Source organism: Mercenaria mercenaria, chromosome 9, assembly GCF_021730395.1.
Source record: "Mercenaria mercenaria strain notata chromosome 9, MADL_Memer_1, whole genome shotgun sequence".
Taxonomy (NCBI): domain Eukaryota; kingdom Metazoa; phylum Mollusca; class Bivalvia; order Venerida; family Veneridae; genus Mercenaria; species Mercenaria mercenaria.
Window position 1 is genome coordinate 81,946,511 of NC_069369.1, and position 15,291 is coordinate 81,961,801.

The 15,291-nt window shown below is 34.8% G+C and overlaps 1 protein-coding gene across 1 annotated transcript in view; it reads right to left on the reverse strand.

The window, feature by feature from the left end:
* Positions 1 to 912: 912 nt before the first annotated feature.
* The window catches only part of LOC123547598 (monocarboxylate transporter 9-like), a 38,069-nt gene continuing 23,690 nt past the window's right edge, over positions 913 to 15,291 (reverse strand). Inside the window, exons 2-5 of the mRNA XM_053551883.1 lie at positions 6,802 to 6,945; positions 5,264 to 6,058; positions 4,537 to 4,587; positions 913 to 3,335 (exon numbers count right to left, since the gene is read on the reverse strand). Of these exons, the coding sequence (XP_053407858.1) occupies positions 3,196 to 3,335; positions 4,537 to 4,587; positions 5,264 to 6,058; positions 6,802 to 6,945 (1,130 nt within the window). The 3' untranslated portion in view covers positions 913 to 3,195. The remainder of the gene's footprint in view (positions 3,336 to 4,536; positions 4,588 to 5,263; positions 6,059 to 6,801; positions 6,946 to 15,291) is intronic.

Genomic DNA, 15,291 nt, shown 5'->3' on the forward strand with positions numbered 1-15,291 from the left:
ATCTTCATGCTACTGAGTTTTAAGAGAAAGTCATTTCTGTCATGAAGGATACTCAGAGGGGTGAATTGACATTTTTTGGACATTGTTTTTTGTTTTTATTTCATATAAATTCAACATTCTTTCCTCTATCAGATGCCAAAAAATGAATTTTAAAGTTTTGATATAAGACCTTTATTTGATGAGTTCTAAGGATAAACAGTTAATATTTTACATGTATTGCAATAACACCCTTCTCCAAAAAAAAAAAAAAAAAAAAAAAACACCACAAAAAACAGCCAGGCTATAAATTTAGTCACGAGATTCTGGACCATCAGCTTAGCTTTGGATTTCCTGATTCTCAGTAATTATAATGTGGTCAACCAAGGCTCTAGAGGGGGCGTTAATGGGAGTTATATGGCTTTGATGTAACCCGCAAATATATGGATGATTTTTACCAGGTAAACATAACCGAATTTGACTTGCTTTCTTGGTGGAGAGGCCTTATTACTTGTGAATAAGTATTAATAAAGTCGAAACTGCCGACCTATTTATACATGGAATGGAAGAATGAAGTAGTCTGATTTCTTTTTCTCAGAATAGACATTCACAACATGGTGATGTAAAAGTAAAGTAAAGGTCCTTGTTTAACGTGAGTAGTCAACGAAAGTTCCCAACTGGAATGAATGGAACAACTTGTTCCAAGCCAAGGCCACGGCAGACGTCATATTTACCTCCCCAACATCCAGTTTAGGCCGATACTGCTGGAAACAGTACCATTTTAAGTAAATCACCCAGCACTGAACACTAGTCGGGATATCAGCCGCGACCGGGAATCGAACCAGTACATTTTAAGGCCCCAACCACTTTGTTTTGCATTTCGGAGCATAATAGTTTAAAATAATTTCTTTTTTATCAAAGACATTTTCAACAAACGTATATGTACATGATTTATTGAAATCCAAACCACCATTATATATACCGTTATATATAAAAAACAACAAACAAGCAAACAAACAAACAAACAAACTCTTCTCTACATTGAAATGTTGCATTGTTACACAAAGTGCTTTTAGGTATTGCGATAGTGCCACCACGTAAATGCCGATAGCTCCTTACACTTCTGTCACTTTTAGATAGCGGTAATCTGGCTTAATACCAAGTCCTACATTGCGAAACAATTAACAAGCAGCATGATGCTTTAGTGTCGATATTGAATAAATGACGGTGATATATCATAAGCATAGAGCATAAGGAAAATCTGCTATAAAGATATAATTTGTTAATAAGTACGTTACCGTTAGTTAAAATATAATTATTTACTTCAAAATTGCATTTAGGCTGGTCATTTTGACTTTTGAGGTTGAACTAATTCCAACATAAACGTTTTGGTGTGGAATAAGTAATATGTTAGGAAACGAAACTATTAAAATATCATTCCACATTTTTTTGAGATATTGCATCTAGAATTCTCTAATACGTATTGTGTCAATTACTGTTGATCATGTGCTGTAATTTTCTACTACTGGTATACTATAGCATAAATGTTCTTTTAAATATCAGAATAAAATGAAATGTTTAGATTTCTGGAAAGAACTGGTAGGTTCCGTTTAGTATTTTATCATTATTGTCACAAAGCGACTGGGTGTCAAAATTCAGAACATAGCTGCCAAATTCAGAGCATAGAATTTTAAACAAACTCGTCGGCATTGGAGTTAAAAGTAGTTGAACATCGAACAATTGTATCTCAAAGTCAGAAACAAGAAAAAAAACATTTATAGGGGATTTGAAAAGAAAAATGTAATCCCAATGTTACTGCAGATGAGTTGGGTACTTGATAACATCAACTTTTGCTACAATACATTAAGGTGCCGCCACAATCACAATTCAGTAGCAGTTCATATTTTCAGGCCGAGTATTTTTCTCTTGAATATTGCACTAAAGTCAATAATTTTGTCATAAATTATGTTCTGAATTGAACATATGCACGTAAAAGGATTTGCATTTCACTACCTGTATTATGCTTTATTAGATATTTTTCTCTGGCTAAAATGACAAAATTATGCAATTTTACATTTAGTCAAATTCAATATATATTCTATCATGTAAAAAAAAATAATTACAACCAATTGTAAATCAGACTGTAAAGAACACAGTCTTAGAGAATTTATTTTGAAATTTTACATGGTTACTGAATTATACACAAAAATCCAATTTATCCAATTTGTAAATCTGTTCACACATAATATACAGTGACATAATAACAGATGATATTATAGGTTGACTGTACAATGAAAAACTATCTTATCTTCCAATATAAATCAATAGAGTTAGTGTAGTGTTGCATTCAACAATCGATGTGTACTGGTTTACCTAGCTAGCTGTGGTCAGTAATGCATGTACAAACAACTTTTTAAATTAAATTTACATGGAGTTGTATTTTTGTGTCAAATGCAACAACCAGGAACAATTTTGACAAACATTCCATAAGATTTTGCAGTATACATATTGTACTTCAAAAAGAACTAAATTTTGTCTTTTGTAAATATGTGTTTAATGGAGTTTGAATGCCCGTAAGATTTCAATATTTTAGGGTAAGCTTTCGGTCTAAACGAGACTCAAACATTTCCCAAGCGGCGTATATACTATAAATCATCATGTGTTTCCATGTTGATGATAATTTGACCAACTGTTAAGACTTTAGTGCAATTTTCAAGAGAAAAATACTAGGCCTGAAAATATGAACTGCTATTAAATTGTGTTTGTGGCGGCACCTTAACAGTTACAGCAACTATTTAGAAGATCTTCTCAAACTACTTTGTAATGTGTTAATATGTAATACAAGCATATGAATAGAGAAATGATACTAATGTTCTTCGTTTAATTGCTTTTATTTCAGTTAAATTTGCAATACCCTGTTAAATTAAAAGGAAACTGCTCTAATGTTTAGAGTTTGGTTTAGATTCTTTATTAAGGTAACTAAAGATTGTAAATCATGAATGAAACCCTATGTTGGAATCAGTTTGAGATTCTGACATTATATCCGGCCTAATTACAATTACATTTCACAAATAAGAAAACATATTACATGAAAGGGATTAGGACGAAAAAGAACTGATATAGTTCTTCTCCCCTTTTCTCTCCTGTTATATAGGTTACTGTTAATAGCCAGTATCCAGGAAACTAGCAACAAATTCACGATATATCAGTTATCATGTCTTACATAGACAATGAAGTGACTGATATCAGCTTCACAGGTTTACTATCTTCGTCTGCATTCTGATTTTCCAATTCTTTTCGAGGAACATTATGACACACTGTAAGAATGCTTAAAACTGCCGCTAGGAAGATACAAACACCTGAAAAGAATTAAGGTATTGATTGTGACTGTGCCAATGGAACAATTCTCTCAAATTGAAGACTTACTTATGTACTAACAAATATCAACTGGCAAATACACTAAGTAAATGTTAACTTATATATTATGCAGGCTCCATAACCTCAGATCCCCTTTCTAAATTCAAGTTTGTGTAGTTCTACCTATTGTTTTCTCTTTTATTTTAACTGGGAACTATACGCCGCTTTTCATGGAATTACATGCGAATTTCATGTGCACTGCCGTATGAACACATCTGCGAATTCGTTTTTGTTGTGTTGAGCGGTCTGTGGAGTTGCAAAATAAAACAGCGTTCCTGTATCAGAAGCTTGAATTTTAGATACGTAGTAAATATTGTAATGTTGAGAGACAGTAACTCAGTCGTTCGTAAAACTGGTGCTGTGAACACTGTCAGATACTCGTATTTGGCCAGTATGGCACTTTATGAAAACTATGTATGTATACAAATACGTTTTTTTAATTTTACTAGGTGGGTATAACAACTCAACAACTTAACTTTTGTTAAGGGTATCATGTAAGCGAGTTTAGTGTGTTTAACGGGTATGTTAACATAAAACTACAGTGTTTGTCGCTGTCAGGGGTGTTTAATCTGGAAAGTAAAATGTGTTAATCGTGAAAGTTTCGCACTCACGCACTGTTGTCACATTATTTTTACATATGTGCGTTTAGCGCCAAGGTTAAAACGAATAACGGATTGATGGACAATATATTAATTTCTTAAATGTTTTACAAGTTTTATGCTAGAATAGCGTTAACACATGTTCGTTTCGTATCATAACGTCTGCAGAATTACTCGGGATATAGGGATACCATCGCCTTACTGCGCTTGGGTACCAATCTATCCCTTGATATTTTGCAGATGTTTTAACCTGTAAATAAACATATGCTCTTCACATTTACAGCACCTCGGCCGCAGCGCGGCAGAACATGCAAAATGTTAATACTATCAGCTTCAAATCCTGTGATTCTCACATTTTCAATTAATATTGATATCTTATTACGCTGTATGTATAACTGATTTAATCACATGAATGATGTAATTGTTTGTCCAAAACCCGTATAGACCAAAGGTCAACACAAATGCGGTTGTTTATAAATGTTTGTTCAATATTATGGCGGACGACAAAGATTATCATTTAGAAAATATATGATATTTACTATACCTGCAAAAGTAAACGATTGTTCGTATGTACCGCCATTGTCCACCAATACACCTGAAAATAAAGGCAAATAGTACATTATGATAAAACGATCAACAGGATGAATATGCAACAGGTGAAGCCACACAGCCGCCCAAAAGCGCGCGGATGTGCGCAAGACTAGTATACACAGAAAAGCACATGTACGGGCAAGCACAGACAAAGACAAAGCAAACATTCGAGGACAAAACGAACAAATAAAGGAACACTGTGGGGCACCGCCTTAGAATGGTGCGCACCTACACTCACTCCTACCCCCACCATGTTCCAAAATTACAGTATAAACAAAAGCAAAACATGTAAAATACAAAAAACGTTCCTGTAAATTAACCTTAAGAACAACAAAAAGGAGAAAAAAAGAAACAAAAAACAACATAAAAACGCGTGTACTCAATGGCTTACTTTGCAGAAGACAGCGCATTAAGAAAACCTCTCGTAAGGGCTCGACGAAACAGGCCAGAAGACAAATATCAAACCAGCTTAGTTCCGGTTGGATTTTAAAGGTATCATAGAGACTTTTGCCTGTTACTTCAGACACATTCAAAGAGGGTTCCTTTCCTTTATTATTTATTAGTCTTGAATTTTAAAACAGAAGATATTTTTAGGTGCTTGATAACTAATATACTAGTGTGTGAAATTATGATTATTAGACGATGTAAAATTAGATGTAAGAAGATGTTTTTGTATTTACCAGCAATTACTGGTCCTAAAACTGCACCAATTCCGCCAAAGAAAAGCTCAGTTCCTACTGCTGCAGACACAAACTTGATACCAACAATACGTATATTTACTGCCGTCATCAGTACATAGCAGCTGCCGAAAAACGTACCAAGGACTGCCGCAAAGACGATATGCCCTGCAAATGTATATGATATGTGCGGATACACAATTGTGATAACAGAAACGACGCCCAATGTACCTGCGTATAGCCAAATTTCTTTGAACATGCTCAGATTTGCAACGAATCCGGTTATTATACGGCCAACGACAGCCAATATACCTGTCACTGATACCATCCATGCAGCTTGATTATCAGTGAACCCTTTCGACACAATATATACGGGCAGATGCAAATATATCAAATATGTCCCGACACAGTTAAAAAACATTCCAACACTCAAAAGAGCTATTGGTTTGTTAAATAAAGCGTTGCAATACTGCGTAAAGCCTTCGCTGGAATTTGATTTTGATTTGTCGGACCTTGCATTATCTTTGTTACATTTGCGCATTTCTTGTGTATGTAGTTCCAGTTGACTTGGAAAATACATCGCTCCAAACGTTACAATGTTCAGAGACATTGTGGCCTGTATAATAAAAAACCCTGCAGATCCATAGTAATTGCGAGCCAGTTGCATCAGGTGTGAGAGCGCAAAGAGACCGGCACCCATTCCAGAAACCGCAAAACCTAAAGCAATGTGGCGTCTACGTTTGAAATTGAATTCAATGACAACCATGCTTGCTGTATATCCAACACCAGCACCACAACCTGCAGAAATATATATATATATAAGAATCAGGGGTGAATTTGTGTGAAATGTATAACCACCAGTCGTTAGGCATTTCGTTATAAAAGGTCTTGTAAGTTAACTGTGAAAACATAGCCGTTGTGTTTTAAAAGACATTATTATTTTCCTTCCTGATAAAAAACCTGATTAAAAAGAGAAAAAAAAAACATAAAAAAAAACAACAAAAAAAACAACAACAAAAAACATAATCATTACCCCCAAACAAACATTATTTTCCAGGTTTATAGGAATCACTTTATGCGGTCCGTCTCTCCAACTACATTTTCGTATTAATCTTTGTTGATTGTTTCATTTCATTCTGATAAATAGAATCATTTAATGTCCTAACTAGAATTATATATAACTTATATCTGAATCAGTACCATGTTTCACGGCCATGGTATCCTGATGTGTAAGCTTTGAGTGTGTGTGTGTGTGTGTGGTGCACGCGTTTGCGTACTGGGGGGTTCGTTTTGAGGAGGCTGCGCTTTTGGTGCGTGGCATTCCCTGTTTGATACTTTTCTTTGTTTTTATGATGTGGAAAGGGAGCGAACCCATGACCTCCCATACTAAAGTGGGCGCTCTACTACTAAGTTACTGAGGCTGTAATTTGTTAACAGGACTACCTTTGAAAGCTTTAATTTTATAATGTAAGGTTGCCTTTAATAAACCATCTGGAGTTTCTATTTATAAAACAATACTTATATTTAAAGATTGAGCATACCGGCAACGATTCCCAAGGTGAAAATTGCTGTTTCAATGTTAGGCGCAAATGCTGTACCCAGATATCCAGCCGCAAAAAGTATTCCTGATAACATTACCGCTGTCCGACAACTGAATCTGTCCACAAAAAAGCTTGAAAAAGGAGCTGTAAAATATAAGTCAAGTCATCTTATCAAGTCAGTATGAAGATTTTCTGTACGCTGCAATTAGGAAATGTATGAGGCATTCACACAAACCTTAAAACCTAAACGCTTTAGACTTGTAATGTACCGGAGCAATTAAACATATGTTACAGCTTTAAAATATTGTTATAATCATTGAACAATATTTTATTGCTCTCTTGTTAAATTGATCATTGCCGATGCAAATTTCCCGCTAAATATATTTGAAATGACTTCTTTTAAATATTGAAATAAATATTCATGATTCGATTTCTATTATCAGCTGTCGTCACTGAAATGAAAGGTCTCTCGTACATTTGAACCTATCTTTTTCTTAATGACTTTGTTTAAGATATTGAAATTAATGTTCATGATTCAAAATCTATTATCAGCTTCGCTAATATCATCACTGTAATGGAAGGTCTCTCGGTCTTGTTACAGACGATGAATTTAGAGTGTTCTTGTCCATATAAGAGAATACTGTAAATGTTAAGAGTTAAACAAAGGAGTCTGTGACTGATAATTTCTATTTTGATTTGGCTGTTACACACGTGTCTTTCAGCGTTGCATGAAGAAATGTAAATTCCTTTCAGAAAAATAGAACTTATTCATGTAGACGGCGATCTGTAAATTTCGGCCACATTTTTTTTTATAAGACAGTGCTAGACATCTGTTAATGGAGTTTTCGTTTTATTCTTAAGAATTAAAAAAAAATGATGTCAAGTATGTAATTTTTTTTTCGTGTATTTAGTGCAGTCAGTGTAAGATTTTGTCTTGATCTTTTGTTTCTCCACAATAACTTATAATACATTATCTTCTTTAAACTTCGGTATCATGTCATTATACCGATGTATCAGATGTATTTCCATATCCAAGGAAGGGTCATGATGCAAAATTGTATTGCGTTAACGTACTGAAATGCTAAAAGTTTAAAGTATGAGGAGGTATATCAAAACCCGCTTTTTAAGGGGATTTGGTTTACAAACTTCGTAAGATTTTGGGTCATGGCAATTTTCCAATTGTATTTAGTAAAGTGATTAAACGTTTTATGAAAAGAGGTTTTGACCCAACTATTTTGAGAAACACCGCATGTTTGGTGTTCAGCCCTTTTACAGTTGGACGCTACGCTTTCCTCTTTGATTGTGTCTGACGGAACAGGTGGAGGACTCCCACCAGGACTGAGCTATTATGATTTCCGTCATCTGGCCTGTTGGGCCCTTAAGGGTGCTTCCCTTGTTGCTCTGTCTTCTGCAAAGGCATTGAGTACATACGTTTTAGGTTCTTAAGGATTGCATTTATATAATAGCATTTTTGTGTTTTACATTAAATGCCTTCTGTTGCCTTTACGTATGTTAGGGTTTCACCTGGCGGGGATAACTTTTATTTACACTGTCTTGTGACTTTGGAACATGGTGGGGGTAAGGAGTGAGGTTAGGTGCACCATAAACCGGTTTAAACTCCCCAGTGGTTGTTTTGCCACTGACCGTTCCAAGGCGGTGCCCCACTGTGTTCCTGTATTTGTTTGTTTTGTCCTTGTGTGTTTATTTTATGTGTGCGTGTGCGTGTGCGTGTGTGAGTGTGTGTGTGTGTAGTGTGCGAGTGTTGTTCGTGTGTGTCTTTGGGGAGGCTGCGTTTTTTGAACGTGGCTTTCCCTGTTGGATATTCTTCCTTGTTTTGATACAGATTGGTTGGGTTTTTTTGGTTGGGTTTAACGTCGCACCGACACAATTTTAGGTCATATGGCGACTTTCCAGCTTTGATGGTGGAGGAAGACCCCAGGTGCCCCTCCGTGCATTATTTCATCACGAGCGGGCACCTGGGTAGAACCACCGACCTTCCGTAAGCCAGCTGGATGGCTTCCTCACATGAAGAATTCAAGCCCCGAGTGAGGCTCGAACCCTCATCGATGAGGGGCAAGTGATTTGAAGTCAGCGACCTTAGCCACTCGGCCACGGATACAGATTGCGTTATGGTAATTAAGATATGACTGTGACATAAACAGATCTGGCGCGCCTGTGATATATTAAAGGCTCCGGTATATACCGGATTCAAGCGATTTGAAATCTTTTATCTTTCATGAATATATTTTGTAACCATGGTAATCCTAAATCCAACCTATAGTCAGTATATTATTCATATTGTAATCTAATTGCGTGCTGACATGTAAATATTGCCTATGTTTGCCGTGCGCTCCGATGATAACGACTGCACCAGATCTGTAATAAGAAACATCGTTAAAAGAGAATTCCTCAAATACAAAAATCCTCTCCCTCCGTCCGTTTTTACTGAATTTAGGAGAAAAGCATCAAAGAGTCTTACACTTTATTATTCATCGCAAAGCCTTTTCTAGTTTTAAGACATCAAGTATGGCGATAAGTTATTTGTAGATTAAAATAGATGGTTTTTTCAGTATGTTTATACTATTTTTCAAGTCTGGGTTATTCTGAATTTCTTTTCAGAATCTTCTTTTTATTCTTGGTTATACATGTAAGTGCTGGAACCTTCCATGACGCTTTAAGTAGAGAAATGTCTGAGGACAGGACAGAACCTAAAGTAAGTTCGTATTAAAAACTTCCCTACATTTCTTAATGGCAGAATTATCAGCTTGAGCATATAACATTTGATGGATTCACTTTGTGGATAAAACAATCATCTTTAAAGAGAGGATTTATATTCTTTGGATAAACTACATTTAGTTTAAATTCTGTGTGAGGAATTTGGAATTAATACTGACTGAATTTAAATTTGATCAGGACAGGATTTTGACTGTTCTTGCATATTATAATTGGACTTTATGGCTAGTTAAAATTTGCATGGTATTTGAAGTGTTATTTTTCTAAATATATTTATTATTTTTAATAGCTGCTGGTTTGTTTTCTAATACCTTTAGAATTTTAAATAAGAAGCAGTTGTTACCTTTAGACATAATAGTTGTTGCCTCAGATAGTAATTTAGAAGCTAATAAAGATGATTGTGTAACGACGGCAACGACGACGACGACGATAATGATGATGAAGACAATAATGATAAGAAGGCTTTAGTAATGACGTTGTCTATATCCACAGATGTTGATTGCTACGAATGGAAAATGGAGGTATCTTTTCACTCACTTTTATCTATTATTGACTAAAAACAAGGATGGATATCCAATTTTAAATAAAAAGAAAACATTCAGGACCAGGACCAAAAATAACATATACTCAATGCCATTGCAGAACATAGAGCACCAAGAGAAACACCATTAATGGCTCGGCGGAGCAGGCCAGAAGCCAAATTACATAACAGCTCAGTCCGTTTGGGATTTAAGAACTACCTTTCCTAGGGTCCTTTGCCTTTTTTGTCAAACAGAGTAGGAAAGCGTAGCGTACAATTTCAAAAATAACATGCAGTATGTCTCAAAACAGTTTAATCTTAACCACTTCTAATAAAACTGTTTATAACTATACCAAACAAAGTTTGAAAATTGTCATGACCTAAAATTTTACAATGTAAACAAATCCACATTAAAAATCAAGCTTTGATTAACCTTCTTGGAAAACAACAATGGTGCAAAATAAATCGGGGCAATATCTTTCGCAAGATTTCACATCATTTACAAAAACATGAGCGAAAGAGTTCGTTCATTGTTTTTCTAGTTTCGAATCGGCGAAAAACAAACACTTATTTATTAAAAAACCCCACTCCTTTCTTACGACAATCGACACAAATTAACTTGGGCGGATCTTTTAATCAAGGTTGTAAAGATCTGATATTCATTACTCAAAACAGACAAGCTTCTTTAAAAAGAGCTGTCAGTGGACAGCAACACTCAATTATTCCAAACGTCTAAAATGAGCCGTTTCTTTGATGAAGCAGAATAGTGTTAACGGGATCTTTGCGTAGCATGTCATATTGCCACAGTGAACAAATGTGTGAAGTTTCAATCCAGAAAGGGCTACAGAAATACAAATTTACATACAAAAATGTACCCCAAAAACTGCGAAAGGGGATAACCTTGTAAAAATGCAGAGTAGGATTATGGAATTGTGCACTGCGTATCAAATCAACACAGTGAACACGTATTTAATACATGTTTGACGTCGCAGGTGTGTAACAAAGCCATTACATAAAATTGATAATACACTAGTCTAATAAAGCTTTGACGCCGACGTCGTTTACAATATAGGAGACGTTGGTCATCTTGTACAATATTGGAGACGTTTGTCAATTTGACTTGTTTATAGTAGTTAAAGACAGTAGAAGTTTTTGATGTTTCAACATGAAAAGCTAACATGTGATGAAAAGAATATTACATTTGTGATGTTTCACATTTAATTTATTAAACTCGTTGAATAAAATTGATAAAATGCTCGACAGAGCCTCGCCTTATTTTATTCAACTCGTTTAGTAAATTCAATATGAAAAGTCACTCATGTAATATTCTCTATGTAAAGTTTAACCCCTTCCCACTCGTAATTACCTAAGTACTAGCTTACAAACAAAAATAAGCGAAATATTGCAAAGACATAAAAGAGGACCATGATGGCCATATATCGCTCACATGAGTTTGCTTGCTTAAAGAAATTTCTTTGCTTAAGCGTCACTAACAAAAACAAGGTGAGTAGGTCATGGTAAAGATATTTCAAGATAACAACTCAAATCTGTTAAGAAATTAAACTGGTGGTCCAAATTTCTTTGTTGTAGCTTCAAAAACAAGAAAATAGGTCAGTAGTTTAGGGTTAAGAATATTAAAGATGAGTATTGAAATCAGTATCAAAAGTTATAAACGTGGTTCAAATTTCTATGCTTTACCTTCAAAAACAAGAAAGTAGGTCAGTAAGTCATGGTTATGACAATTCAAGATGAATATTAAAATCTGTATCAAACATTATGTTTGCGGTTCGAATTTCTTTGCCACTGCTTCAAAAACAAATAAGTCTATGTAAAACAAGGGACTAACCGCGTGTGGCCTGGGGGGTTCGTTTTGAGGAGGCTGCGCTTTTGGTGCGTGGCATTCCCTGTTTGATATTTTTCTTTGTTTCTATACTGACCGAAGGGTCTTGATTTGAACAGTCTTTGTAGAGAACCAATAGAGCATAACACATACTAAATTTCTAAGCTCCGTGCCTTATGGTTTAAGACAAGAATATTTTTAAAGGCTTTTTCATGTACAGGTCTATTTAAACCATGTGCCCCCCCCCCCCAGTGGCGGGGCCATATTGACCCTAGGGGGATAATTTGAACAATTTCGGTAGAGGACCACTAGATGATGCTACTGTTACGTCAAATGGTAACAAGTTCTTGTTACAGTAAAAAGTAACAGAAAGACAAACCAGCAACTATTAACAACAACAAAAATTTATTCATGAATTTAAGTAACAATTCAAATACCCTAAAAAATGTCAAAGAGCCGTAAAATCCAATCTTATATGTACAAATAGTCCAAATCCTGTCCAGGTCAAATTTAAATATAATCAGAATAAATTCCACAATATTTTACAACAGGTCAAAAGTAACTTTAGTATATCCAAAAATTGTAATTCCTCTCTTCAAAGATAACTTTTTAAATCCAGAAATTTTAATGTAAATCCTTCAAATGTTAGATATCCAAACTGGTAATATTTTGTTATTAAGAAATACAGGAAAGTTTCGTTAAGTAATAATCTAAGATCTGGCCTTTTGTTAGACAGTACCCTATTTAAATATAAGGTTCCAGAACTTTCATGTACACTAAGAATAAAAAGAACATTATGGAAAAAATCAAGGACAATCTTTTCTAAAAATAATTAATATACACTGTTTATCAGTATTAAGGTAGGATATTCTGGAACACAGTAGAAAACAACTCATTTAAATGATGTCTTAAAACTAGGTCAGTAAACATTGACTAATCAATAAAATTTATAGAAGGAATCTCATATACATAACACTACATACCTAATAACAAAGTCCTAGGCCCTGTGGTTTTGAACAAGAAGATTTTCAAAGATTTACCCTATATGAGTCTATATAAAGCATATGACCCCCGGGGCGGGGCCATATTTGATTCTAAGGGGATAATTTGAACAATCTTGGTAGAGGACCACTAGATGATGCTACATACCAAATATCAAAGCCCTTGGCCCTATGGTTTATGGTCTATGTAAACTATGTGAAACCATTAGAATTTCCATCAAAGATTTACCCTATATGAGTCTATATAAAGCATATGACCCCCGGGGCGGGGCCATATTTGACCCTAGGGGGATTATTTGTACAAACTTGATAGAAGACCACTAGGTGATGCTACACACCAAATATCAAAGCCCTAGGCCCTGTGGGTTTGGACAAGAAGATTTTTTCCTTTCGGTTGCCTTGGCAACCAGAGTTCTGTACGGAATACAATATTTTTTGAACATTTTTTGAAAGAAGACCATTCAAGAAACATTCCTGTGAAGTTTCATTAAAATTGGCCTGGTGGTTTAGGAGTAGATGTTGCTTAAAGGAAAGTGTGAACAGACGGACGGACGGACGACGGACGCCGGACGGTGAGTGATCACAATAGCTCACTTTGAGTCTGTGGCTCAGGTGAGCTAAAAGGGGTATATTTTTGGACCAAAAACCAAACAAATGTAGCTTTTAAAGGGTCATCACCTTTGAAACCCCCCCCCCCCCCGAAAAAAAAACAAAAAAAAAAAAAAAAAAAAAAAAAAAAAAAAAAAAAAAAAAAAATACAACAGCGAAAAAAACACAAAAAAAACCCACACAAAAAAATTAAACAAACAAAACAAAACAAAAGAAAAACAAAACAAAAACAAACAAACAAGAAATATCTTTGGAAAAGATGGCGAATTGTAATAAGACAAGAAGTTTATGACGTTTTCATATCATTTGTGTTATTCTATCATCTATCTAACATTTTTCAAATAGCAAAACTAAACACCACACTTTAACAATTTAAATGGTTCTCTTTTAATTTTTCACAAAGGTTTCATAGGGGTGCAATTATGTTTCGTTTAACCTACGACGAATAATTACAGCAGTGGTCTGGAAGACACTTCTCTACCTAGAAGACCTTAATCGATCGGCTAATCACACCCTTATTAATTTGATACGCAGACTGTATTTAGCTTATCCTGTAAATTGACTGAAACTGAATAATTTGATTAAACGCCTATTTTATACAATGATATATTCAATGGCGTTGTACATAATATTAATAATAGTTTTCATAACAATATTAATAATGACAATAATAATAATAACAGCCTTATTGTAACAAACAGTCATGATTGCATCCCTCCCCTTGAGGTCATTTTGCCCCTATTGCAAATACCAGTGCTTAAAGCATCACATGGTAGGCCCAGACGAGCTGCATATAGATGTTCAATCCCCCCGGTTAATGGTGCCATCATATACTATTTAAGAAAGAAATACTACAAACTACACTACCAATAGAGCCTTACCAACAAGTGCGTTTAATAAAACAAACTTTGGAAATATAAATGTTGAAATGTAAAACCTTTTACAAAAATTAAGAACTATAACCTGCTGTTTTCGCATAAAATCGTGAAATCCCTGAAATAGTGTCTTATGATTTTTATGGAACCTATGCACTGTATGTCAGATAATCACAGTGATTAAGTGTATTCCAATGAGTTAATATTGCGATACGAGCTTACATAGAAAACTTAATAAAATCGTGACGCTGATGCAGGTGTCTGCATATTCTTCGAATTTACGAGCTAATATAATTCACGGATTTGCTTAAAAATCCCAATGTAGTTCACACCCATCTTAACGGAATAAATATAACACTCAATCCTAAAAATAAGTCGCTATAAAACTGTTCATTAGAAATGTGTTTGCTATACGTTTTCAATAACTTAAGAGGCCTTCATACGCACGTCCTCCCCATCCACCCCCACCCCTTTAAAAAGATTTTAGTTTACTCAGCACACAGAACTTTTTCACCTTTTCTAAATAAACAGCTCGTTCGTAAGTTAAAATTTCAAAGGAGGCCATAGAAATTAAGGGATATGCCGTATACATGAAAGCTGCTTCAGAAGCTGGTAATGACTAAATTAAAAAACAATCTCCTGGGTTATCTTTAAAAAGGAATTAGTTTTGCTATTTCTTTATTTTACAAAGTTCATCTGTGAACCCAAAGGGGCTTGTTTTTAATCAGAATTTATATTTTAGATTCAATTAATAATAACAAGATGTTTCGGTTTTACAGCAATTGATTCATTATTACAGTGGATGACGACATGCAACTAAAGACCTTCGGTGCGTAAAGGATGGTTCTTCCAAAGGGCTTATATTAATGTAGGAATCTATGAAATGTCGGTGTTTCATACTAATTTTTAATG